Source organism: Neltuma alba, unplaced genomic scaffold (genome assembly GCF_004799145.2).
Source record: "Neltuma alba isolate B1F8T4 unplaced genomic scaffold, ASM479914v2 tig00002116_pilon, whole genome shotgun sequence".
NCBI lineage: Eukaryota > Viridiplantae > Streptophyta > Magnoliopsida > Fabales > Fabaceae > Neltuma > Neltuma alba.
In genome coordinates, this window is record NW_021632741.1 from 9,073 (window position 1) to 35,679 (window position 26,607).

Here is a 26,607-nt window from a genome sequence, read left to right on the forward strand (position 1 = left end):
TAAGAAGCACTAATTGCTTACACGTTTGACAGCAAATTCCAGAAAGATGGTTATTGGAGGACATTGGGATCACAAAAAAGGTAAGAAAACTGAAGAAAGCAATAAAATTCTCCATGTAGATATCCTAAAAATTGAATCTTGATTACATGTAAGCCATATTTTTCCTGAATTGATCTCTTCTATATATTACTGCCTCGAGAATGATCAGAAGTGGCATGAGTATGATGGCATGATTAACTGATACCTCACGATCACCAAAAGCCCAGAAGCAAGGTCAACAAGCCCGGCAATACGGCTGCCGCCGGCAGAAAACTCCGGCGACTTGCGCTGTTGAAGTTCTCATCCACCGGATACAGGTTGCTGGGAGGACCGGTTATGTAGATGAAAGAAGGGGGCGGTGGCGGTGGCGGACAATACTGTGAAGGTGATTTCTTTGGGGAAGGAGGCGGCGGAGATGGCGGTGGAAGCGCAGGAGGAGGGGGTGGTGGAGAGCTGTAGTCACCACAGGGCGAGCATTTCCGATCGCCGGCCGGCACGGTGGTTTCATCCAACTTCCTAGAAGAATACACGACTTGGAGAGGAACAGTGAGACAGAGAATGAGGAGGAAGATGAAATTGAGAGCCATTGGAAGCTGAATTTGATGCTCAGAAATGAGACTGAAGAATTGCAAAACTTAGGAGATGTGGGTGTGAGCTGTAATGTGATGAAGTTTGGTTTTAGAGAGAGAGAGAGAGAGGGATTTCTTTTCTTACGTTACTTGAGGTGCATGGGAACTTTAAAAAGAGCAAAATGCCTTTGGAGTTAAGTCTGGTTCTCTTTTTTATAAATCAAAATTGAAAACTGTCATATATATGGTATTTTAATTTATATTTTTCCAATTTTTTAAATAAATTTTACATTTGGACAGTTGAAATTTGACATTTTATTAAGTCTGCAATGTGAGTTAATGATATTTATTGTACTTTACCCATCCATTTGATATAGATTTATTGTTGTCTTCTTTTGCCACCAGATTTATTGTCATCTTATGTCCATATAACTTCAGTTCAATAAAAGAATTTTAAGATTATTTAATGTGATTTATATCAAGTTTGGACGAACTTTTTAAGCGAATTATGTTTCTTTTCTGCTGGCACAAGTGGGTTTAATGTTTGATTAACAAATGATGGCCTTTCATATCTATAAGTTTTTTTTTTTGTTTGGATAAACTTTCATATCTATAAGTTAGTTCCAGTTGTGAATTAAGAAGCTTAAAGGGGAAGTAATCGATGCAATGATCAGCAGCAAAAAGGTAGTTTGAGGATTGAAGTGAGAGATAATAGGAACCATAATCATAGGTTGCAAAAAGGGAAAAGGCGATTCCTTCATTACCCCAAAAACAGAGTATTTAGACCCTTTTTTTTGTTGTTCTGAAAAAATAATGTGTGAAAAAAACAGAGTATTAAAGCATTTTGAGGTGAATATGGTGAAGGTTTTATTATTGATTCACATGACAAAACCTTCTCTTTTGGGTATTGTGCATGTTGCCACATGCATGATCCATCCCCTGCTTCCATCAAAACTAGCCATATCATTGACTATCCTCCCATCCATTATTATTCTACAATAGAAAATTAAAATCTTCTGTCCTTTTGAGATTAAAAAAAAAAAAGCTTTACATTCATTGTAATAGAGTTGTTTTATATAGAATTCCTATTGAAAGAAGCTATGTATTTAGTATCTGACAGTATCTCGAATAAGATTATCTTCAATAAAAAAAGATTTGATCTAAAAAATAATTATTTTAGGAAAAATAGTAAAAAAATGGCTGAAATAAAAAAATTGTAAATAACGACTCATGACAATATTAGTTTAAGTTTGACAATAATTTTTATAAACCGGTTCCTGTGTACAACTTTTCCATTTCGACAGTCTTTTTTTGCCATTTTTTCTTATTTTTATATAATTATATTATATCAAATAGACTAATATATCAAGTCGAATCCAAATATTGTCTTCAATTGAGAGTAATATTTTTAATATTTTTTTTAACATTTTCATTATTTGACCTCTTAGGTTTACTTAAGGGAACTGAACCAATCAAAAATTATGTTTAAGATTCAAAGTTGATTTAAATAAAGAAAAAGAGAAACAACAAATGAGGTGTAAATATTAAGTCATAGATACATCAACATTGTGCACATGCATTTGATTCTAACCATATATAATAATAATGAGGGCACATGCATACATTTCCTGTATATACACCGACCTTGTCTTGTCTTGTAGGACTCTTAAGTCATAACCCTTCAATTAGAAGGAGTTATAAGTCACCATCCCACTGGACTTGTGTACCTTTTGAGTCATCCCAATTCACACTTCCCTTTCTCATTGCCCTTTATTCTTTTTTTTATTTTTATTTTAAATTTTTGACTTATTCTTCTCACCTCTCTGTTTGTGTGTGCATAAATAAAGCAACAATACTTCAAACCTCAAATTTTCATGAAAATTTGACCCCCCCCTTTTTTTTGGGGAGATTGACAATTAAATAGAGTGTTTTAACTATTGTTATAATTGAATTAGACTAATTAGTCTGATTAGAAATGAGTACTCATTTTTGGTTCATTTTGGCTGGCTCAAAAAGGGAAACAATTAATTGAAAACCAAGCAATTTGGCCAATCAATTAATCATACGCTTCTTTTATTTTTTTTCCTTTAATATTGTAAGCATATTTAATAAAGACTGTTAGGGAGTCTTGATCATGAGGTGTTCAATATGTTTCGAATGTAGTGTTTGTTGAGTTGGGTAAAATTAGAAAAGCTAATATATTTTTCTCCAAAAGAAAAGTGTTGGGGCATTCCTTTAAAAAATTAAAAAAAAGGAAATGGAGGGAGAAAAAGCAGACAAAAGGAAAATGAAAAGAATGGATTCCCTCACCGTCCCATTTTTATAAAGGCATCTTTGTGATGTGTTGTGAGAATCCCCCTTTTGATATTTTGGGTCCATTTTCCTCATTCAGACAAATAAATAATTTTATTTTTTATTTTTAACTTAACAATCCCTTTTGGGAGCTTCTCCACACTTGTAAGGAATAATGCTCTCTGTTCTCTTCCATCCCCATGATTTATTTTATTCTATTCGATCATATATACATATCCAATGATGAAGGCATGAAGCAGACACCATACTTTTCTAATGATTTACAATTAAGCTTTTTGGCTCGTGTCACTTGGAATTAGTTAATTAAATAATTTCTTAGTCATATTTTGCACACAGTTAATTATACTGCTCTCCATTTGAGTTTAAAATTACCAAGAAGACAAAAACAAACACTTCAAACATAAAAAACGGAGTTGACCTTTTGTGTGCTTGGGAAAAAAATTCATTTTTATTTGGGTGCTCAAATGGGTCGATTGGGTTGTTGCGTTTTAGGTGACTTAGAATGGGTTGATCTATTTAAATAGAATTAGATTTTCAACTTTGACCCCAAAAACATTGATGCCCTTATTTTGGGCTGACGTGATGGAAATTAAATTTAAAGAGCGCGCCCAATCCATAAAATTTAAACCGAGCAGTAGAGCCCAAGTTCTTCACAGGCCCAGACCAGCCTGCAATCACTCCTCTCTAAATAACAAGAACCTGAGCTACCAGTCTAGCAGAAATGATTAATTCCTCACAACATGACGAATTAAGATTCAAACCTCGACTGAAAGAGATACCTACATTTAATACTCGATAATGTCTCGAATAAGATTACAAAGGTGCCAATATTTAGCACTCGACAATACCTTAAATAGGATTACTTCTAATAAGAAGACACCTATACTTTAACCCAAAAAAAAAAAAAATAGAAGCTGAGCTGGTCCAGTTCTACAACTTAGACTTTCACGTACTCACAATTGAAAAGAAAAACCGTTTATAGGTCATTTTAATGGGCAGACCAACCTGCCCTCTATTATTTAAATAAATATTTATTTCTAAATTAAATTACAAAATTTTATCCATTCACAAACAAAGCTATGATTATTTGAATAAATTATGATAAGTTGGCCATACCAAAAAACAGTTTACATAAGCACATTAACAAGCTCTGAACAAAGATATTTCCCCTTAATCTTGTGTGTGCGTAATACACAACACCAAATCAGAAACTTAGAAATGAGCATCCTTTCAAACAAGCAAGCCCCCCAAGCCCCCCCCCCCCCAAAAAAAAAAAAAAGAAGAAGCAAGCACTCCATAATATGACTCTCATGACATCAACTTTCACAGTTTAGTACAAATTGAGCCATCACCGCCAAACCCAAACCAAAAATAGAATTCAGCAAATTTCCCCAAACCTTTCTCTCAGCAAAATGTTCATCAAAATCTCCAGAAACAAACAAAATCACTTCCATCCTATTCTCATAACAAAACTGGCGCTAACAATTACAATCCAATGGCCTATAGGTCGAAAATGTGAGTTCTTCATTTACATTCCATTTCAGGTTTCTGACTTCAGAATCACTCTCGAAAGCCACATGTTCTTCATCATCTTCATCATCACCACCGCCACATTGGAGCAAAAATTTTAACAAGCAAGCCACAAGAAGACTGGCATCAACAATTGTATTGAATTGCAATTCAAGTGAGATAGCGTGTAGGTATTACATTTAGTATTAGGTTCTCCCATGTTTTTCCAAACGGATCCTCTTTGCGGATTGAGGGGACTCATCAATAACGGAGGCGCCGCAACGCCATGAAGGTGACTGATTGAAATCTTGAGCCATCTCAGTAAACATGCTCTGTAACTCCTCCATACTGTAATAATCCTTTTCCTGCAACCAAACATCTTTTTCATGTTCGTTCAGGAATTTCATTTCTATACCCTATGCAACCATTCCTTCACTTTCGAAGAAAAATTTGGATTTTGATTTGGGAGATATCTTAGTTTAAAAGTAAATGCACAATAATGAAGATTGAAGAAGAGCATTGCTTTTTGAATCAATCTTTCCAAATACGCCAACTAATAGTAAGTGCCCATGGTGAAGTAGAAGAAGAGACACACCTCCCTCCTCACTTGAGCCATGAGAGACACCATCTCTTCCATAAATTCAGAAAATCCCTGAACAAGAGATCAAACAAATCTTTTGTTTAGGAGGCGGAGGACAAAGAAGAAGTGCATTCGAAACGCATATTAAATTTCCATGACACTCACCTCATCTTCGTCTTCAGGATCATATAACCCTGCATCGTACACTGTTCTTTTCTTGTGGTCTGATAGAACTGCTCCAAGAAGAACCCAGAGCAGAGTTCAATACACGATGTGCCATCAAAGATATAAAAGAAACCAAAAACAGAACTTTGGACTCCAAGGGTCTTAAATTGTGATTCTCAATCAAGACCCAGAAAAACAAATAATCCCTACCTGAATAAGCTTCTTGAATTTGTTGAAATTTCTGTTTGGCTTCACTCAACAAAGAAGGCGTTCTTGTCCACCTGTCTGGATGCCATTGCTGCATCAAATTCAATAAAACCGCCTCCTATCAGTACCCTCAAATAATTCAAACTCAGAAATTCCCAACTCCTAAGAAAAAAAAGAGTCAATTTCCAAATCTATAACCCTAAACTTTTGGCCTAAAGGAATTAAAAATTTCAAAACACAAAGGAGAACCCACTAACCAGAGCAAGCTTGCGATAAGCTCTCCTTATTTCTGTACTGGTTGAATCTGAACTAATACCAAGAATGGTATAATAAGAGAACGACGACCCTCCCCTACCAATCTCCATTTATCTTCAGTTTTTCAACTCACAAGCTTCCAATTCGGCTAAACGAGAAGTTCATCAAAATCTATCAACCAAGCTAACAACTTGTTAATCACATAAAACCATGGAAAGGCATAATCTATGACCGTAAAAGCCACCGAGCTATTCAAATCTCACACTTGAAGTCCCTGGTTGTGTTACTGACGAAAGAAAGGAAACAAGCAAGGAGCCATGGAGATGGCTGGGTATTTTTATAAGGAGAAGAGAGCCATTGGGAGTTCTGGAAAGGAAAATGCGTGCAGCCATGGGAATCTGGAATGTTCGGGAAGAGCGCATGACTATGGAAGAAGATATTTTTGTTTTTTGGTGAAATGGAAGAAGATATTTTGGATGCTCGTAAGTCTGATATTTATGTGAGGCTGAGATAGTTTTGCGAGGAAAGGAGGGCTTGTTTTTATTATTTTATTTGATGTTTAATTAATTTATTTTTTTTGTGGGACCTCCACGTGTACGTGCAATGCAATAGAGAGTACTTTATCTCAGCCTTTGCATAAAAGATTTAATTTTGAATTTATGATGACAAATTATTTATATTTAATTTTTTATCTAATTCATACTTTTAAAAATTTTCATTTTATCACTTTTACTCTCAATTATTATTTATTATTAGTATTTTCAAAATTTTATTTATTTCAGGTCAAGTCTTTTTATTTATTGGGGGCATTTTAAAAAAAAATAATTAATCTCTATATTATGTTGGAGCCCTAGCATCTACAGTAGTTTTGGTAAATAATGATGACGGAAATTGAATCACATTTGATTTGTTAAGAGGCATTCAGAGAGACAAATGTGTGGGTGCTTACAATTTAATACCCTGACTGGTTCGAATTTAATTCTCAATTATTCCACATCCAGATAATTTTTTAAAGATATGTTTTTTTCGCCAGAAAGAATACAACTCTCTAGACCTCTGTTTCGATTTCGTATAAACCATTTTTTCCAGAATAATTTACGAATTTTGAAGAGAACAATGATCATTAATGACTTTGTCTTAAAAAAACCCTTCACTTCGCTAATGAAGTGTGAGTTAATTAGAAGTCACTGTTAAATGGAGGGCGCAAAGTTTATACTCCTCCGATCTCTAATATAAGATCTATTTAACTAATTTGATTAAATTAAAAAAGTTATGTAAGTTAGTTAATTATAAAAAAATGACATGTTTTTCCTAAAACATCATAATCATTTTTTTAATTTCCTCATTTCCTCTTCTTACTTAATTATGGTTGAGAGAGCATTTATAGTGGTAATTTAGAAAAAATTGATAAATATGAGAAATCGGTCTTATATTTAGAACCAAAATCAACTCAACAATTAGGTTCTATATTAAGGACCGGAAGAGTACTTCTTTTTGGAAAAAAAATAATATTACGAACTAATTTAATGAGGTTTATTGGTATTTGCAATTTGGTCCAAAAATAGTTTATAAATTAAAACGGAGGAAATATACAATAAGGTAAATGTTCTCCATTACTCTCTATACCTCTGTATTTGAAAAAATATTACTTCGTAATCAAATATATTTAATCTAGATTTCAATACTTTAATCAAGTAAATGTTCTCAATTACAAGGGGTCAAAGCTGGCCAAAGCCTTCCAATTTCTTCATTTAATCATATATATACTCTATCCGGTATTAATTATAAACCACTTTCAATATTTATTACTAGAGGGAGTAAACATAGCAAAGCAATAATATACCTCATTAGAACTCTTCAATCCGATTATTTTAATCCTTTTTAAAGCGCAATTATATTCTATACTTCACTCATTAAAGCATGTAAATTTTTTGGCCAACAATGTATGTAAAATGGTGAGGTCTCCAACCAAGTAGAAGGAGAAGCTATATGAAGATGAGTGCTAAATCATTCCCTAAAGCTGCTACATTTCTACTGAGATCAAATCATGTTTGCAATTATATAAAACACTAATGAAGAGGACTCCACTCCAATTTTAGCTGCACAAATGAGTAAATGACCTATGATAGAGACACAAAAAGTTCCCAAAATAACGCTACAACAAAATGTATCATTTTCATCTACAATACTTGTCTGTTCTTGTAAAACAGAAGAAAAACTACTTAAATTTGTCTGATATAGGCAACAGATGAGTATAACGTGCTTACTCTCATATATTCTTTCAAAATAAACAAATATATGGGGTAGCAGAGGAGAGTTTGTAGGGGGATTTGGAAAGGAAGTAAAAGCAAATTCCCCCTTTATGGCTGAATGCTTCGCAGCCTTAGAAGCCTTTAATTGTCATGAAATCATTACAAATGATCAAATTATTATTGAGACTGATTGTAAGGAGTTATTTTGTAGGTTGAAGCAACAGGTCTTGAAGGAATGTGAATGTGAGGAGGTTCTTGATCAGTGCATCAAACGTTGGAATGCATCAAATAACTGGTCTCTCTCTTTGGTTTCCAAGAGAGGTAATGCGGCTGCAGATTGTTTGGCAGTGCTGGTTATGAAGGGAATGGTACCATGTGGATGGCTTTCACAGGGCCACCATCCCTTTAAAATTCTGTCCTGCAAAAGGATATTTCTTCCCTTTTTTCTGGTTCAGTCACAAAAACTGGTATAGGCTAATTACGTGTGGCCTCTTTGGTTTGTATTTGTTTGTACTTTGTCGGGTGAGTTTTGTTGGGTCTTTTTTCTGGTTTTTCCGAGTGTATTCTGTTATTTTCCTATAAGGTTTGGAATACAATTCTCGTATGACGTTTGTACTTTGTCGGATAAGCTTTGTTGGTTTTTTTTTTTTCCTGGTTTTTCCGAGTATACTCTGTTATTTTCCTATAAGGTTTGGGATAAAATTTTCGTACTATTCAGCTCAAAAAAACAAATATATGGGACTATACTCATTTGTTCTTAGACGCATCTGTTTTCAAGAACAAACGAGTATAAGCATCATATACTCTTATTCAAAATCCGCACCCAAACAACATTAATTTAACACATTCATATACACCGCTATAATTCTTATTGTAAGGCACTCTTCAGGCATTATGTTTTTCAATATTGCTGTTATTCAAAGTTTGGTACAATTTTTCTTCGCTTTTTCATGATATGATTCGTGGTTTCAAATAAGGATAAATTTGAATTCTTTTTCAAACAAATTTAATGACTTAACCCCCTTTCTTTGATATTCTGATGAAGTAGTTGGAAGTGTCTTAGGGACAAGAATCTGGTATATGCATGAACAAACTCAGCTTGCAAACATAAAGTCAAAGGAGGTCAATCATATTAATCTATACCTTTTAGAGAGAGAGAGAGAGAGAGAGAGAGAGAGAGCACGTACCTGACAGGTTTGTTGCCAGCCAAAACGTACGAGACGATCGAGTGAGGAATTGAAGGGGTGATGCTGGATTGTACGCAGAAGCTTGTCAAATGTATAGTCCCTTGCTGATACCTCAGATTCGCTGCCTGTTCGACCTCAAAGTTCGCCATAGTACCCTAAAAAAAGTTTGTCGTATAATGAAAGCTTTTTTCTTTAAATTCCTCGGGGTCGAACAGACAATGAAAAGAAGGGTAGTCCACAAGAAGAGACTACTCAAGTGACAAGCACAGCGCCCAATCCCACTCACCCATGCCTCTTCATCAACAACAACAATCCGTAAATACACACACACATATATGTATATATGTATGCTTCCTTCCATGGATATATATGAGATGTGATCATACTCTCCTTAAATATAAGACCCATAACTAATTTGATTAGATTAAGGAAGTTAGGTAAGTTAGTTAATTATAAGAAAAATCACACATTTTTCCTAAAACACCATAATCATCTTTCTTAATACCTCATCTTCCTCTTCTATTTGACTATGGCTGAGGGGTATCCATAGGGGTAATTTAGAGAAAATTGATAAATAGGAGAAATGAGTCTTATATTTAGGACCAAAACCAACTCAAGAATTGGGTCCTATATTAAGGACCGGAGGAGTATATATAAAAGGGGAAACAGTAGCATCTCATGAACGTGGGAGATAATTAAAGCCATCTGAATTCTAGCTTTGCTTTGACTAGCAGGTGACAAATTCACGCGCACAGGTATATGCTTGAATTCATCTGAGATGCTTCACCAACCCAGTGTATTGAGGATTTGGGATGTCGGCTGCCTCCTTTGCTGTCCCTTAATTTACTTGTAATTCCAAATGTTTTTTTCCTTGCCATTTTTAGTATTAGATTCTACATAAAATGAATGAAATTTTAATACCTTACTATGAGAAAAATATCGTAGTTTTCAAATTTTTATGATTTTTCAAAAAAAAAATAGATGCTCCAATATTGGTGTAACTTCTTTTACAAATTCTTTAAAAAATCATAGAAGCATGAAAAATCGCCCCATTTTCAACCCATCAGATATCAAAAATTTATTCATTTTATGTAAAATTTAATGATAAAAAGACACAAGAAAAAAATTTGGGAAGTAGGGAAAAATTGAGGACAGCAGAGGGGACAACTGACACCCAAATCCATGAAGTGAGTAGCTATATATAGGTTTCTCACTTACGGTAAAATATGGAGAAACTAAAGTTTAAAGTAACACCAATAAGTTTCTGTAAGATGCACTGCACAAAAATGAATCTCGTTAACCAATAATCAATGTTTACAATAGAACTAATCAAAGGTGAGGATGTACGTTAATTAACCTCTCTCTTTGGTGAGGGTTTAACCATCTTTCACAACACACCTCTTCCAAATCGGTCCACAATAATCAATGTTTGGCTCAATAGAGTGAGGGGAAGAGGAAGGATTTTAATAGAGGGGAAGGGAGGTGGAGGAAGGGGAGGACTTTTAATATTATCTTATTTGGCTTAATATGATGATTAATAAGAGGAGAGGAATTTTAATGTTACTTTATTTAGTTCAGTATGAGATGGGAGGAAAAAATATTTTTATATGGACATCTTTAATCTCATCTTATTTGAGTTGTTTTTCCAAACTTCGTAAATGTTTAATAAAATATACTTATGAATAATATTTAATATATAAAATTATAATTTTATAATTATTAATATTAAATAAATATAATTATAAGGAATAATTATATTTGGTAGCATGTTTAAACTTTAAATTGAAATTTGGTGATGAGAGCCGTAGCAAGAAAAAGTAGAAGTTTCAGTTTGACAAGTTTCATAGTTTCGAAACGCTTGCCCAGATATTGAAAGCTTCGTCCAGAAATGGAGTTTGCAGTGGCAGAAGTGTTCAGATCGGGCTGGACTTCGAAGACAACGACGAGACAAAAACATGGTTCCTTTTTTAAAAGATGAGAAGGGTAACTTAGGCATATTGAAAATAATAAAAGGTATACTCCTTTGGTCCTATACTCCTATATATAAGATTGAGAGAGAAAAAAATTTTTTAGACTTATTTATAAGTCATTCCATAAAAATTTTAGTATGAATGTACTATTTTTTCATTTATTTATTATAGTGTAGATAGTTTTTTTAAAAAAAGGTGTATATATTAAATAGGGGTAAAGTTAAAAAGTTTTTATATTTTAATAAAGAGTTAATGCAGTTTGAGGTTTTTCTTAGTCTGTGTGAAATATATGTACCTTAAACGGAACCAGTTACGATATCGTTACTTTGATGAGTATTTTAAACTCATCAGATTGGACCATTCATATTTTATTTGGATGGTTTAGGTTTATGCGTTATTTTTATTTATTTAAAATAATTATTTTAATTGGTACATTATATAAAATAAAGATAATCTTTTAACCATCATTTTTCGGAAAAAAATAATTTTTCTGTTTAAAAATAATTAATTAAAAATCTAAAATCTGAACGGTTCGCATGAGATCTGAATCATTCAGATCTAATGAGTTTAGGGTGTTCATCAAGATGAGAAGTCTCAAAACTTGTTCTATTTGAAAGTACCTTATAAACAAGACTAGAAAAATAATATCATGTATAAGTGAAAATATTACTTTTTCTTTCCAGATCGCCTTAATTTTAGAGGGAGGGAAGCAAGGGAGAATTTCAAAAAACTTTTTCTCCCCTCCTGAAAATTTCATAGAGCCAAACAAGGGAAGGGAGCAAAATCTTTCTCCTTCCATTCGTTCCCCTCCAAATCCCTCGTACCAAGCACTGCCTTGGTGAGAATTCAACTACTTTGACATCGCAACACGTCCATAGAGTATCCTTTATATATAATCAGAGTCACTAACTAACACATTCCCGATCTTAATTAATTAATGCATCCTTCGTCCTGCCCTTAATAAATACTATTTCCAATTCTTAATATAAGAGCTAATTTAACTTTCAATTTGGTTTTAAATATAAAATTCTAATCTATTTTGTCTCTTATATTATTTATATCTATTCTTTTCAAAATAGTTCTTGTACTGATTGCACGTGTTAAAAGTTTCATTAAATGATAGTTCTATTTAATACTAATACATGATTAGTATTTTATGAAAGGTAACACTTATTTATTACAACTAACAACTTAACACACTTTATTACTCAAATTAGTCAATTAGCTTTTATATTAATAAAATATTAAATTTAAACAAAAAAATGAATAGTAGATGTATGAGTTTGAGAAGTGAGAGGTTAGATGTGCTCGTGTGGCATGAAATATGATAATAGGTAGACTCTTCTCTAATGCATCTTGTGTCTGCTTACCTAACTTAACTAATTTTTCCCCTACCTCCATTCTCATTTTCATCCATTTATGCTGGTTTTTATTTTCTGAACTAGCCAACCAACTTTTCTATTTTCTCACTCTCCTTTCTCATTCACATTCGATGGCGACATATGCACAGTCCCTCTCAAGAGTACACTATATGGTTCCACAGTTGCTGCAATAAAGCTGATCCATGGCCACCCAGAATTTAATTGTTGTTTCTGGCCGGTGCCATGCGTTCCTAGGTAGTTAGTTAGGTTTAATTTCTTTCCCCATTTAATCATCGACACACACACACACACACACACACAGAGCAGCAGCAGAGAAGTTCAAGTCACAGTCAAATACAGAGAAAGAGTGAATAAAGTAAAAAGAATACGATGTTACTGTAGTGAAGACCTGAAGGTATTTCTATCACAGCCCCTACTTTGGAAGTTGGCTCTAGAAAGTTCTTCTGGAAGTTGAGCTTCCTTATGATTCTGACGCATCATACACAAAACTAACGTTCCTGTGCGCATGGCTCAGAAACCTTCCAATTTAAGTTTATCTAAACCAGATCTTCCAACACACGGCTTGGATGGCATGCTGCTTCTTTCCTTTTGCTTCATTCCCAAGAACCCTAATCAACTCTACGTACTCTGTTGTATATATTCAGAATTCAGAAGAAGAATATATATACATATATCTGATCGCTTTATATACATATTTAGAGTATAAGAAAATAAGAAGAATATATATTGTAAACAGAATGAAATGATGGGATACATGTGGGACTCCTGGGACTGATGCTTAAGTTTGCCATTAATTGCTTCATTATCATAATCTAGTATTTATTAAAAATTTAATTCCAAAATTATAGGATATGAAAAATGATGGAAATAAAGCTAAAGGGCATCAAGAAAATTAGAAATCAAAATAAATAAATTTTGGAATTATATGCTAGAAGTCTTATGATTAAGTTAGATTCAAACCACTATCAGTTATTAAATGCTTTAGAATAATCGATATCTTATAAAAGCTGGTAATTCTAATTGATGGAGACGCCCAACTAATGCGTCTTCATCATATTAAAATTTGCCACGTGAAATTTCCTATGTTATGTTATATATACACACCATCGTTCAGACATTGTAACCTTCGTAAAGAAATAATGAAAGAAGTAATCCAAAGGAAGTGGACCGGCTCAGGGTTAGTTTCCGATGAACCAAGAGAGCATATTGAGCAAATAAGAGAGCAAATATGCATATATAGTTTATTAATCGTCTTACAATGCAAGCATGTGATAACCAATAGTATACTGAAACTAAAAATATAATCAAAACTTATTGCAAACACAAATATTTGTGTGGGGTAGTACTTGGCTTATTATATTCTAGGACTGGACATGTGTGCAATCCTAGTTATAATCAATCAAGGGCAATCTACGTAATCCTGAGAATCAGTGCCGGGAATAGAGGTAGGGTTATAAGTTCGAGGACTGAGGGCAATGTAGTGACAATGAGAAGGCTCAGAAGGTGGCACTGGCTTTTTTGGAAGTTGGCCTTCCAAAGGGCTTTTGAAGTTGAATTGCTTTATGATTCTGACGCCCTCGCTTCCTGGAACCATGCACATCACTATCATTATTATTCCAGCCAGGAACACAAACACTCCAAGCTTCATCGAACCAGATCTTCTTCCCGAACCCCACATGCCTTATCTTTCTTCTGAGATCTGATCTGGTAGTTGTATGATGCATCAGAATAAGAAGAATCTATATATAGAGAGATGAAGAAGAATAATGGGGGGCTTATTTAGCTTGAAATAGTTGAGTAGTTCCGTTACGATCTGGGTGTTTGTGTTTTGTTTGTGGTTTTTGATTCGTAACGCTGCATATATATGACCCATTAGGCGGTTTTAACGTACTGGTTTAGGAAAAGAAGAGAAAAGAACAAAAGGCTTATGATGAGGGGTTTGGTCTTTCTGTGTTGGAGTGAATGATTTCTCTTTAATTTTGGTATATTTTGAAGCCAAGAGAGTACAGTGCTTGAAATTGAAGTCTAAACCTTTGTTATACAGATTGAAAATGTGCGAGCAGCAGCAACTTTAGAAAAGAGAAACTGGCATAATGCATCATGAGATGCATGTCTGACTTTTATTTACAATTAGCCATGCTTAATTATGCATAATTATTAATTACTATTAATTACTTATTATTATTATTATTATTATTATTATTATTATATTATATATCCTCACGCTAAACCCAACAAATGAATGGAAATATGTTATCCACCATGAAATTAGTTTGTTTGATCTTCAAAACTAGTAAAAAAAAGAATTAATTATCAAGTGATCATCAATCTCATAATTAAGTTTATTGTCCTAAGTAAAATACTTATTTGAATGGGTTGGGTCTAGTTGAAGTGCTTTTGCATTTTTTAACATTCATATTAATTTTAAATTGTTTTTTAGCTTGTATTTTTTAATTGTATCAAATAAATTAAACAAATAGTTTGACTTTAATAGTAGTGATTTTTCAAAAACATTAAAAAATAATTTAAATGTGAAATAAAACTATAACAAAAAAATCTGGAAGGTCATAACAGTTTATGAATACTGTTTAATTAATTCGTTACCAAAAAATTTAATTAATTTATTAATTAGTTTGAAATTTTGGTCTTATTTTAGGCGGCCTTCAACTATGGGATCTCCAGCTGGCCTGCACAGTTTATCCCCATAATTAACTCCTAAACTGCCTGCTTGATTAGAAGTGCAGAAAGTTACTCTAACTCTTATATTCGAACTTCATTATTTATTTACATGAGAAAGAAAAAACTAATGAGACCATCCCATTACACTTAATACATGCACGGAAAAAAATTTACACTTGATACATATATAATCCCAAGACAAATCAGATCCTTTTTAGGATTTTTTTTCCCTTCAAGCCCAACAAGTAATATAATATAAGAGCATGGTTACTGCAAGAACTCGTGTAAAAATATTAGAAGCAGTTCAGGTTATACTTTCTTGAAAGATTAGTAATACTCTTTTGGTCCTATTTATAAGTCACTTCTAACATGTTTCACAGAGACCAAAGGAAAACCTTAAACTTTATTAACTTTCATTTAAAATTCAACAACTTTCTAACTTTCTCCTTATTTAATATATATTATACCTCATGTAAACAAAGTCAACACAATAATAAATGAAAGGTAAATTTGTACATCCATACAAAAAAATTTTCTCAGTACCCTATGAATAGGATTAAAAAATATCTTCTCTCTCTGCTTTATAAATTCGTTGTAAATGGATGCATCCAAACTGTCTACGTTGCACAGAACAATCGACCTTAGCCCTTGTTTTTCTTTTCGAAAAACCCAAATATAAGTTCCTACTTGTTAAGTACATGTATTGATAATAAAGTTCAATCATACTATTACCAAGCTAATAATTAAGTGCAACTGAAATTTTAGAAGTTTCGAAACGGAAATCTACCACAGGGATCTTTATGAAAACATCATAAATAATAAATAGATGATGGAATTACACCTTTTGAACTTTGATCTCACTCCAGTAATCTCGTACAACTCGGAAAGATCAGAGCATCGATCCAAAGGTGTTGAGTTCCATGGCAGAAACTTGTCAAATGAGTAGTCCCTTGCACTTGTGTCCCTTGAATTCGCTGCCTGTTCGACCTCAAAGTTTGCTACCAGATTCTTAATTATTATTTCCGGGTCTTAATGTAAGAACTTTATATAGTAACTGATTACTTTAACTTTGACCCTTAATATAATTTGCATATGTTCGACAACGTTCTTTAACAGACAGTACTAAAGCAAATCTGTGACTGTCTGGTTAAATAATCACAGAAGAAATATGAACTCCCACCACAATAATATATACTCCCTGGTCCTAAATACAAGACCCACATATATGAGTTTGATAGTTTCAAACCTACTTACAATAACTAAGTTCACATGCGTACACACAGACACACAGACACACACAGACACACACACACACACACACACACACACACATATTATATGGCTCCACGTTTATATAACTCGAATAGCAGAGCTTAATGTTAGTTGAGCAATATTGTTTGTTAGGAGTTTGCGTTACTACCCAAACCAAATATTCAGGCAAGCCTTTTGTCCAAGGTAGATTATTAGTGGGTAGGTCACACACACACATATATATATACTCGTTTGATGCTAAATATAAAACTTTTTTATATTATAAAATTAAATTACAAAATGGGTTCTACATTTAGGATCAGAGAAGTATATTTTTTCTTGTTGTTGGTGATTTAAATGAGTACTATATAAGACAAACCTCTTGTATAATTGATAATATGAAAGAAATGTTAGTATACAAGATCAAGTACAATATTTTCCCTTATTTTTTTTGTCTTTAAATTTTTAATTTTGTGTTTTGATTTTCTCTTCCGATCTTCTATTTGAAATATTTATTAATTATTAATTTCCAAGATAACTTTTCCTTCTTAAGTAATTTTTAAAAAAAATTATTAAAATTGGCAGGGTAATCTCATATCCAGTTCATCGATATGGTTTAATTTTCAAACAATGATGAAAAGAAAGATCAAGTGTAATTGTTTAAAAAACACTGATTAATATCAGCTGGCCTTAGAATGCTTCTTGTGAGACCATAATCCAAAATGCTTGAAGCCTTATAAAACTAGAAATATCTGTTGATAAAAGCATGAGTTGACGAGAGAAATAAGAAAGTTTCCCATCAGATAGGATTGAATTGATTGAAAAAAAATGCATATAGGTAGAAATAACTTGTAAACTCAACAGCCTAGAGTTATAGATTAAAATATATAACCACACACACATTCATAAAACTCTCAGCTCATACAAAGACCTCCTCCTTTTAGGATACTCCTTAGCTATGACCAACCATATCATGTATAACTCGTTTAATAAACTTCCTCAGAAATTTGTTTTAGTTGCATCTAACCAAATCATATACAACTCATTTAATAGCCTTGCTCCAAAGAATTTGTTCTCATTATTGCATCTTACTTATACAATTAAGACAGTAAAGAATGATTTCATTCCCCTATGATGATGATGCAAAGATAAACGTGATAATTCTTTGCCCATGCCATATGTTTAAAGACAAAACCCTAGAGAAATCCTAATTAATTACATACAACATCAAAGTATGTGATCTCTCCAAAGCATTTTCTAGCTAATTTCGGGAGTTATTAATCCATATTCTCTCTGTTATATCCATTTTTTTTCCGGCATACGTTCATTTAGATCTCTAGCGGTTTCATAAAACGATCTGATCTAATCAATAAGAATAAGAATATCAACGAAATATTGCATACTTACATGTTTTCCCATGCAATATATATATATATATATATATATATGGAGAGTTGAATCGAAGCTTAAGTTCAGGGTCGAACAGACAACGAAAAGAAGGGTATTATACAGGAAGAGACTGCTCACTTGACGAGCATGGCATGGAATCCACCCACCTATCTTCAGAAATCCAAGCTTCTTCCATCGATTCAAAATCCTTATAAGAGAAAAACAAAATCCTTTATAAGTTCATTAATTTATGTAAGAATAAAGTGGACAAAGGCCGATATAATACCAAAAGAATAAAGTAGCTAGAAGAAAGAAAAATCTCCGGAGGAGGAGGATCTACATGAGGAGAAACTGAGTGCAATAAAAAGGAGATGAATATGATGAATTGAGCAAGTACCTTTCTGAGAGATACACACAAACGCACTCATATATATATTTATGCGGTTGGGTCTGTCTTTAGAAAGAAGCATTCCCTTCCTTCTATGGTATACTTTTGTTCCGCCTGCAGATTTTTATAGAGATAAGATTAACTCTTGTGGTAACAAAGCCATGTTAATCCTGTCTGAGAGTTTTACGTTTGACATGTGAGAAGCCCGATGCTTTGACTAGCAGGTAAGAATCTCAAGCACGCACTACTCACTCTCACAGCCAACACAAGATTCAACGAACCATATCTATTAACTACTGTGCGTATCTTCAACAATTGGAAATTCTTATATATATAATCCTCCGTCCTATTTATAAGATAGAGAGAGAAAGTTTTTCTTGATCATATTTACAAGTAACTTCATTAAATTTTTGGCATGAATGTATTATTTTGTCTTTCATTTATTACAGGGTACATAATTATTTTTTTGAAAAGTGCATATATTAAATAGAGATAAAGTTGAAAAGCTATTATATTTTAATAAAGAGTTAATATAGTTTAAAATTTTTCTTAGTTTGTATGAAACATATTAGAAGTTCCTTATAACTAGAACCAGAGGAGTATATATAGGAGTATATACATATATATATTGTCTGACATTTTCTGCGGGGAAGTTAAAGAGTCCGACTAATTAAATGAACATAATTTTTTAACTGTTTGATTCGATAATATTTGATCTAGCATTGGCTGAGTCAAATAGTAAGTTTTGGCCTTTTTTCTGAAAAAAAAGAAGCTAATTCAATAGGGATAAATTAGATTAGACTTTGATGTGGCTTGTTAACAAATTTTTTAACAGTTTGTTATGTATCTAATTTTAAATGTATATAGGTTTAAGATTGGCTCTTTAAAGTTTAAATTATTTCTTAGAGTCGGACCACCAGCTGGCTTTAATTGACCCTTCTATCATCGTATGAGTTACTCCTCCGGTCTTATTTATAAGGCAGAGAGGGAAATTTTTTTTGCCTTATTTATAAATCACTTCATTAAATTTTTAGTGTGAATGTACTATTTTGTCTTTCATTTATTATGGTGTAGATAGTTTTTTTTCTTTTGAAAGGTGTATACATTAAATACGGGTAAAGTTAAAAATTTATTGTATTTTAATGAAGAGTTAATGTATTTTAAGGTTTTTCTTGGTTTGTATGAAATATGTTAGAAGTACCTTATAACTAGGATCAGAGGAGTACTACTTGGTATAAAATAATATTAATGGTTTGTTTTTGGGTATATTTCTACGTAGTATGTAATTATTAGTGCATCAATTTGGCCTCAATAATTTCGTGTCAACATCAATTTAATCAATAATTAATTATAGTTTAGAAGTTTGTAATTGAGTTTGCGACATTAAAGTTCCACGATAAAACATTAAATTTTGTTTACCACTTTGTTACTATTTATAAGTAACTTGTAGGATAATTAATGAGTTTTTTTTCCTTCCAATTTTACCCCATTAACTTGAATAAATGAGAGAAAATATAAAACATATTTTTTGATACTCTCTCTTTGATAAGGACAAATGTGAAAAAAAAAAATCAATTTAATGCATTTTTTGATTTGCGGACCTGGAATACAAGTAATTTATACTCCTTATACTCATTTTCAATATGTTTTACACAGATTAAAAAAAATCTTAAACTTCGTTAACTCTCATTTCAAATTCAATAACTTTTCAATTTTATCTTTATTTAATATATATTATACCTCATGTAAACGAAATCAATACAATAATAAACGAAGGGTAAAATTGTACATTCATATAAAAATTTCTCTCAATACCTTATAAATAGAATAAAAAAATATCTTCTCCGTGTCCTATAAATAGGACCAGAGGTAAATAAGAAAAAATGGGAACAAAGTCGCAACTTCATGTTTTTTTTTTTTTTTGCTTTTTATTTGTTCCTGGTTCATAACAATTCTCGGACGACGAAAAAAACATAATGATTCGTAACAATTCATTCAAATCGATCAGTGATATATCACATCCCATGTGACAATGTATCTGACTTTTTTAATCTATTTTAGTGTTGATTATTGATTACTGACATAAATCATGTACACTAAAAATGCTTACTCTATGTTTGGTATGAAGGAAATGAAAAAGAGGTGAGGAAAATTTTTTTTTAATGATCTTGATTTAAAAAATTGGAAAAATAATAAAAATTAATTAAAAGTTTTTAACCCCTCATCTTTAATTTTTTTAAATCAAACTCACTCAATTTTTTTCTTCCTTTCCCTCTAACCAAACGGAACCTGAAAAAAACACATGAGATAGACAAAGGTGCACATAATAAAGTCCAAATTTAATATACTAGATTAGGTCTTTAATGCCACCTTCGATTCTTAATATATATGAGTTAGCTAACTAATTTATAAATGTTAAGAAAATTGGTTAAGTTAGTTATTTATAATAAATGAGTATTGTTTTTTCTAAAATACCTTGTTAATAATGTACGTTAGAATGAAAAATCTCTTAACATGTGCAATCACTATGGGGACTATTTTGGAAAAAAATAAATAAATATGGAGAAAAGTATATTAAAATTTTATATTTAGGATAAATTAAATTTCTAACTAATTTTTATATTTAAAACTAGAAGTAGTATAAAATCTAAGAGTTCAATTCGAACTACAAATTTAATCTTATATTAAAAACTCGAAGCAGTATAAAGCATCAATTCTGACGAGGGTAGGATTATTGTGGTTAGGGACCGCATCAGGTGTGATGAGGAGATTCAGGCATAAGCGCCACGAAGAGGTTGAGTGAGAAAATGAAAATGATACTCCCTCTGCTTCAAAATATAAATTAAACTTTATTGGAGGGGCTTAATTTTTTTTACAAGATAAAAGTTACTTTTGTCTACACATTTATTGACTTTTTTTTTTTGAATTTTATCCCATTATATTTTCTTTCCTCCTTGATTCACTTATTACATCTTTTTTTTTATTCTCTTCACTAATAAGGGTATATTGGAAAAAAATACATGCTTTACACATTTATTGTTTTAAACTGATTTTAACCAATTTCTTAATAAATATAAATGGATAAAATTTATCTTATATTTTGAACCTGAGAGAGTATCCAGCAAGAAATGAGAGGCTAAGAGAGCGGTTGTATGAACTTATGAGGTAGATTGTGAGTGTCATTAAGAGTTACTTCCTTTGGCATCTTCCAAAAGTAATTTTTTTTTCCCAGATATAACTCATCAATCAACTCATTAAGGTTAAGATGCATCCATCACTTTAAAGTATTTTTTTGGATGCATCTAGTACTTTAAAATATCTTGTGGTATGTCGAGTACTCTAAAGTATTTTCTTAAAAATATGTCCAGTACCGTGAAATATTTTTTAATGTATCCAATACCAAGGAAAAAAATACTTCAAAGTGTTAGACGCATCTAAAAAGTATTTTAGGTTGTTGAGCGTACTACAAAATATTTTAGAGTACTAGATACATCTGAGAAAATTTGTTATTAGAAATTCTTTATAATAAGGATTAAAAGGAGTAGGACCTAGGCAAGCAGTTAATGAGTTAGGTTTGATTATGAAATAAAAAATCAATCAAATAAAATTAAAAAAAAATGAAACCTAGCTCAAGCCTAGCTTGTTTTCGCCTTTTTGCACTTTTTTTGGGCCTCTCCTCCAAATTTTCTAAGCATGATTTAAAACTATGGGGAAATAAGCGACTTTATGAGCCTGGCCCGACTTCCTAACTCTAAATAAAATAGTACTTCCAACATCTTTCAGCCAAAAAAAAGGTTAATTCTTTTTGTGAGAGTAATCAATTAATCATTCAATATCGGATTGTAGCTAGTACATGTCAACCCCAAATGAAGTAAATTCTCCCATTTTTCTTATCCTTTTCATGCTTATAAGATCCAATATAATTTTGTCCAAATAGGGTAGTTTCAACATGATTTGGCCAAATAATAAAACAGAATGTATGGGATATATAGTAACCAAATAGTGACACATCAAATCTAGAGTCTCCATTATATATATATAGTCGAGAATAACAAAACTGAATAGTAGATATAAGAAAAGGTTAGATATGCTCGTGAGATATGAAATGCTGATGGGTAGGAACTGATATGTAATAATGCGTGAGATCTCTCTCTTCCTAGCTACCTACCCTCCTCCCTCTCTGTCTCTCTCTCATTCCATTCTAACGCTGTAAGTCCCTTTCAAAAGTACACTATGTGATTCCATATTTCCAGCTCTAAAAGCTGATCCATGGCTCCTCAGAATTTTCTTCTTTGTTTCTTTGCTTAATTTGTTCCAAGCATGCGTGTCGACTTTAGGTTTAATGTCCTTCTCCTCTTCCTTATATCCTCCTCATTTTTATTCAAATCAGTAAGAAATGTCTCGTAACTGCGGCACACCGTATTGAATTGAATCAGCGAATCAAGAAATAAGAAAAGGTTAATCATCAGGATAATGATTTTATTATAATTGAATTGAATTATGATTGAACACACACGCGCACATATGAAATATTAGATATTAGATCAGATTGCTTAGGCACTATTTGTGCTTAAGATCTAAAACAAGAAAGATTTTAAAAGCAAAATGAAGAAAGAAAACATATACAAAGAGAGCCAATAATGAAATAAATACATAGAATAAATATTAATCGACTCGAAGTTGCAATATAATCATATGTGTATTCCTGGATGGCCCATATTATTTTCTTGTACAGTGCATCAGCAGCACAGGCAAATACATATACAGAAAGAAAAAAACACTGATGAAAAAACAGGATATATATGGAATAATTAAATCTTAATTATCATGTTTCAATAATAATATAATTAAGGGCATTCAATATAATCCTCATCATCACTATGATGATTATAATTATTACTATCAGGAAAAGACGTAGGGTCGTAACTTAGAGGACTGAGCTCGAGGTGACACCGTGAAGGCCCTGAACGCGGCACAGACCCTTTATGAAGTTGGCCTCCGAATCTGCTTCTCAAGTTGAAGTTCTTTATGATTCTCACACACTCGCTTCTTGAAACCATACTCAAAACTATCATAACTGCCACAAACACACACATTGTATGAAACTTCATCGAACCAGATCTTCCAAAACCCCACATGGCTTCTTCTTGCTTCCCCAGAAACCCTAATTAACTCTGATTAATCTGCTGTGTTCAGAAAGGAGAGTTGATGTATTAGTATTTATATGCGTAGTTATAGAGAAGAAGAATAATGGAGGGCGTTGAAATAATGGTTCCGTTATGAACTGGGAGATATATATGTGTGTGTTTTGACAAGAGTTTTGTTTAGGGTTTAAAGCTGATGTTTTTTCTATATGGGAATGAATATTTTTGGTTTTGGTTATGGATTGACTTTGAATCAAGAGTGCTTTGAATTTTGAAATTCTTGCTTATGTGTTGACATTTTGGTAACAGCAGCCACTTTAGACAAGAAAACAGAATGACATAATGGGTTGGGGCGGGACTTCTGGAAATTTTGTTGCTTGAGCTGCCATTAGTTATTATTAATTAGTTATTATATCGCCCATGAAATAAAGTAGTTAGGCATCTGCCCCTGAATAAGTTCAAAATCCATCTTTTCTGTGTTTATTTTGATATTTTGTCGTGCTGTGTGTATATGTAGATATATTTTAATAGATTCTACACAATTTATTTGGCGTGAATTTTTTATCATATGCAAAATATTTGAAAATTTTTATGTTTTAAATCTTCATTTTTAATAATTTTTATGGTATATTAGTTACCGTATACGTGCTTTTTAATATATATACTACCTCCGGTCCTAATTATAAGACCTAGTTGACTAATTTGAAGAGATTAAGGAAGTAAGTTAAATTAGTTATTTGTAATAAATAAGTGTTGTCATTCCTAAAATATCATTGCTAATTAAGTATATTGGTTAGAGCTATCATTATTAAAAGGACTATCTTGGGAAAAATGCATAAATATGAAAGACAAAATAGATTGGGGTCTTATAATTAGGACCAAGCTAAAAGTCAAACGGGGTCTTATATTAAGGACCGGAGGTAGTATTCAAATATATTAGATAAATAATTTGACTTTCATTCAATTAGGCCAGACCAGTTGACCGTAGCTTGGTTGGGATGATTTTCTTAAAACGTTAAAGAAATTATTTTTATGTCAGATAGATTGAAAGAACCAAAATTTAAGGTTTAGGGTAATGAATATTTCTTTTTGGATCTCACCTAATGTTCCCCCAAAAAGAGAAGTGTGATAAAGCAAGTAGAATTTGGCATGATCTCTTGACCTCCCTTTCCATATAAGACAGTATTTTCTTGCGTCCCACATAAGATGTGAGGAGCAGAGTTAATTAATTAAGTGCCCATGGTGAAGTAGAAGAAGAAGAAGAGACATACCTCCCTCCTCAGTTGAGCCATGAGAGACACCATCTCTTCCATAAATTCAGAAAATCCCTGAACCAGAGATCAAACAAATCTTTTGTTTAGGAGGCGGAGGACGAAGAAGAAGTGCATTCGAAACGCATATTAAATTTCCATGACACTCACCTCATCTTCTTCGTCTTCAGGATCATATAACCCTGCATCGTACACTGTTCTTTTCTTGTGGTCTGATAGAACTGCTCCAAGAAGAACCCAGAGCAGAGTTCAATACACGAGGTGCCATCAAAGATATAAAAGAAACCAAAACCAGAACTTTGCACTCCAAGAGTCTTAAATTGCGATTCTCAATCAAGACCCAGAAAAACAAATAATCCCTACCTGAATAAGCTTCTTGAATTTGTTGAAATTTCTGTTTGGCTTCACTCAACAAAGAAGGCGTTCTTGTCCACCTGTCTGGATGCCATTGCTGCACCAAATTCAATAGAACCGCTCCCTATCAGTACCCTCAAATAATTCAAACTCAGAAATTCCCAACTCTTAAGATAAAAATGAGTCAATTTCCAAATCTATAACCCTAAACTTTTGGCCTAAAGGAATTAAAAATTTCAAAACACAAAGGAGAACCCACTAACCAGAGCAAGCTTGCGATAAGCTCTCCTTATTTCTGTACTGGTTGAATCTGAACTAATACCAAGAATGGTATAATAAGAGAACGACGATCCTCCCCTACCAATCTCCATTTATCTTCAGTTTTTCAACTCACAAACTTCCAATTCGGCTAAACGAGAAGCCATCAAATCTATCAACCAAGCCAACAACTTCTTAATCACATAAAACCATGGAAAGGCATAATCAATGACCGTAAAAGCCACCAAGCTATTCAAATCTCACACTTGAAGTCCCTGGTTGTGTTACTGACGAAAGAAAGGAAACAAGCAAGGAGCCGTGAAGATGGCTGGGTATTTTTATAAGGAGAAGAGAGTCATTGGGAGTTCTGGAAAGGAAAATGCGTGCAGCCATGGGAATCTGGAATGTTCGGGAAGAGCGAATGACCATGGAAGAAGATATTTTGGATGCTCGTAAGTCTGATATTTATGTGAGGCTGAGATAGTTTTGCGAGGAAAGGAGGGCTTGTTTTTATTATTTTATTTGATGTTTAATTTTTTTTTGTGGGACCTCCACGTGCACGTGCAATGCAATAGAGAGTACTTTATCTCAGCCTTTGCATATGAGTCCAAAAAAAAAAAAAATCTCAGCCTTTGCATAAAAGATTTAATTTTGAATTTATGATGACAAATTATTTATATTTAATTTTTTATCTAATTCATACTTTTAAAAATTTTCATTTTATCACTTTTAATCTCAATTATTATCTATTATTAGTATTTTCAAAATTTTATTTATTTCAGGTCAAATCTTTTTATTTATTGGGGGCATTTTAAAAAATATTAATTAATGTCTATATTATATTGGAGCCCTAGCATCTACTGTAGTTTTAATAAATAATGATGACGAAAATTGAATCAAATTTGATTTGTCAAGAGGCATTCAGAGAGACAAATGTGTGGGTGCTTACAGTTTAATATCCTGACTGGTTCGAATTTAATTCTCAATTATTCCACATCCAGAAAATTTTTTAAAGATATGTTTTTTCGCCAGAAAGAATACAACTCTCTAGACCTCTGTTTCGTTTTCGTATAAAACATTTTTTCCAGAATAATTTAAGAATTTTGAAGAGAACAATGATCATTAATAACTTTGTCTTAACTCTTAAAAAAACCCTTCACTTCGCTAATGAAGTGTGAGGTAATTAGAAGTCACTGTTAAACGGAGGGCGCAAAGTTTATACTCCTCCGATCCCTAATATAAGATCTATTTAACTAATTTGATTAAATTAAAAAAATTAGGTAAGTTAGTTAATTATAAAAAATGGCATGTTTTTCCTAAAATATCATAATCATTTTTTTAATATCTTTATTTCCTCTTCTTACTTAATTATGGTTGAGACAGTATTCATAGTGGTAATTTAGGAAAAATTGATAAATATGAGAAATCGGTCTTATATTTAGAAC

General features: G+C 32.4%; 2 protein-coding genes across 4 annotated transcripts; both read right to left on the minus strand.

Moving 5' to 3' along the window:
- Positions 1–251: 251 nt before the first annotated feature.
- On the minus strand, positions 252–750 carry LOC114717117 (leucine-rich repeat extensin-like protein 2). The gene has a single exon (XM_028902204.1). It carries the CDS (start codon positions 624–626, stop codon positions 252–254), a length of 375 nt encoding a protein of 124 aa, XP_028758037.1. The 5' UTR covers positions 627–750.
- A 3,317-nt stretch (positions 751–4,067) lies between these two features.
- Positions 4,068–25,543, minus strand: LOC114717098 (chaperone protein DnaJ-like). Of its 3 annotated transcripts, none has more exons than XM_028902177.1 (7): positions 25,427–25,543; positions 25,168–25,334; positions 24,914–25,001; positions 24,701–24,771; positions 5,026–5,082; positions 4,629–4,795; positions 4,068–4,534 (listed from the first exon to the last, which is right to left on the minus strand). In XM_028902177.1, the coding sequence occupies exons 2-6, from the start codon at positions 25,273–25,275 to the stop codon at positions 4,637–4,639; spliced, it is 483 nt and encodes a 160-aa protein (XP_028758010.1). In that variant the 5' UTR covers positions 25,276–25,334; positions 25,427–25,543; the 3' UTR covers positions 4,068–4,534; positions 4,629–4,636. The 3 variants fall into 3 exon arrangements, with proteins under 3 accessions (XP_028758010.1, XP_028758025.1, XP_028758018.1); XM_028902192.1 differs by lacking the exons at positions 24,701–24,771; positions 24,914–25,001; positions 25,168–25,334; positions 25,427–25,543 and adding exons at positions 5,176–5,243; positions 5,386–5,473; positions 5,640–5,808; positions 5,901–5,962; XM_028902185.1 differs by lacking the exons at positions 24,701–24,771; positions 24,914–25,001; positions 25,168–25,334; positions 25,427–25,543 and adding exons at positions 5,176–5,243; positions 5,386–5,473; positions 5,640–5,974.
- Between the last annotated feature and the right edge of the window lie 1,064 nt (positions 25,544–26,607).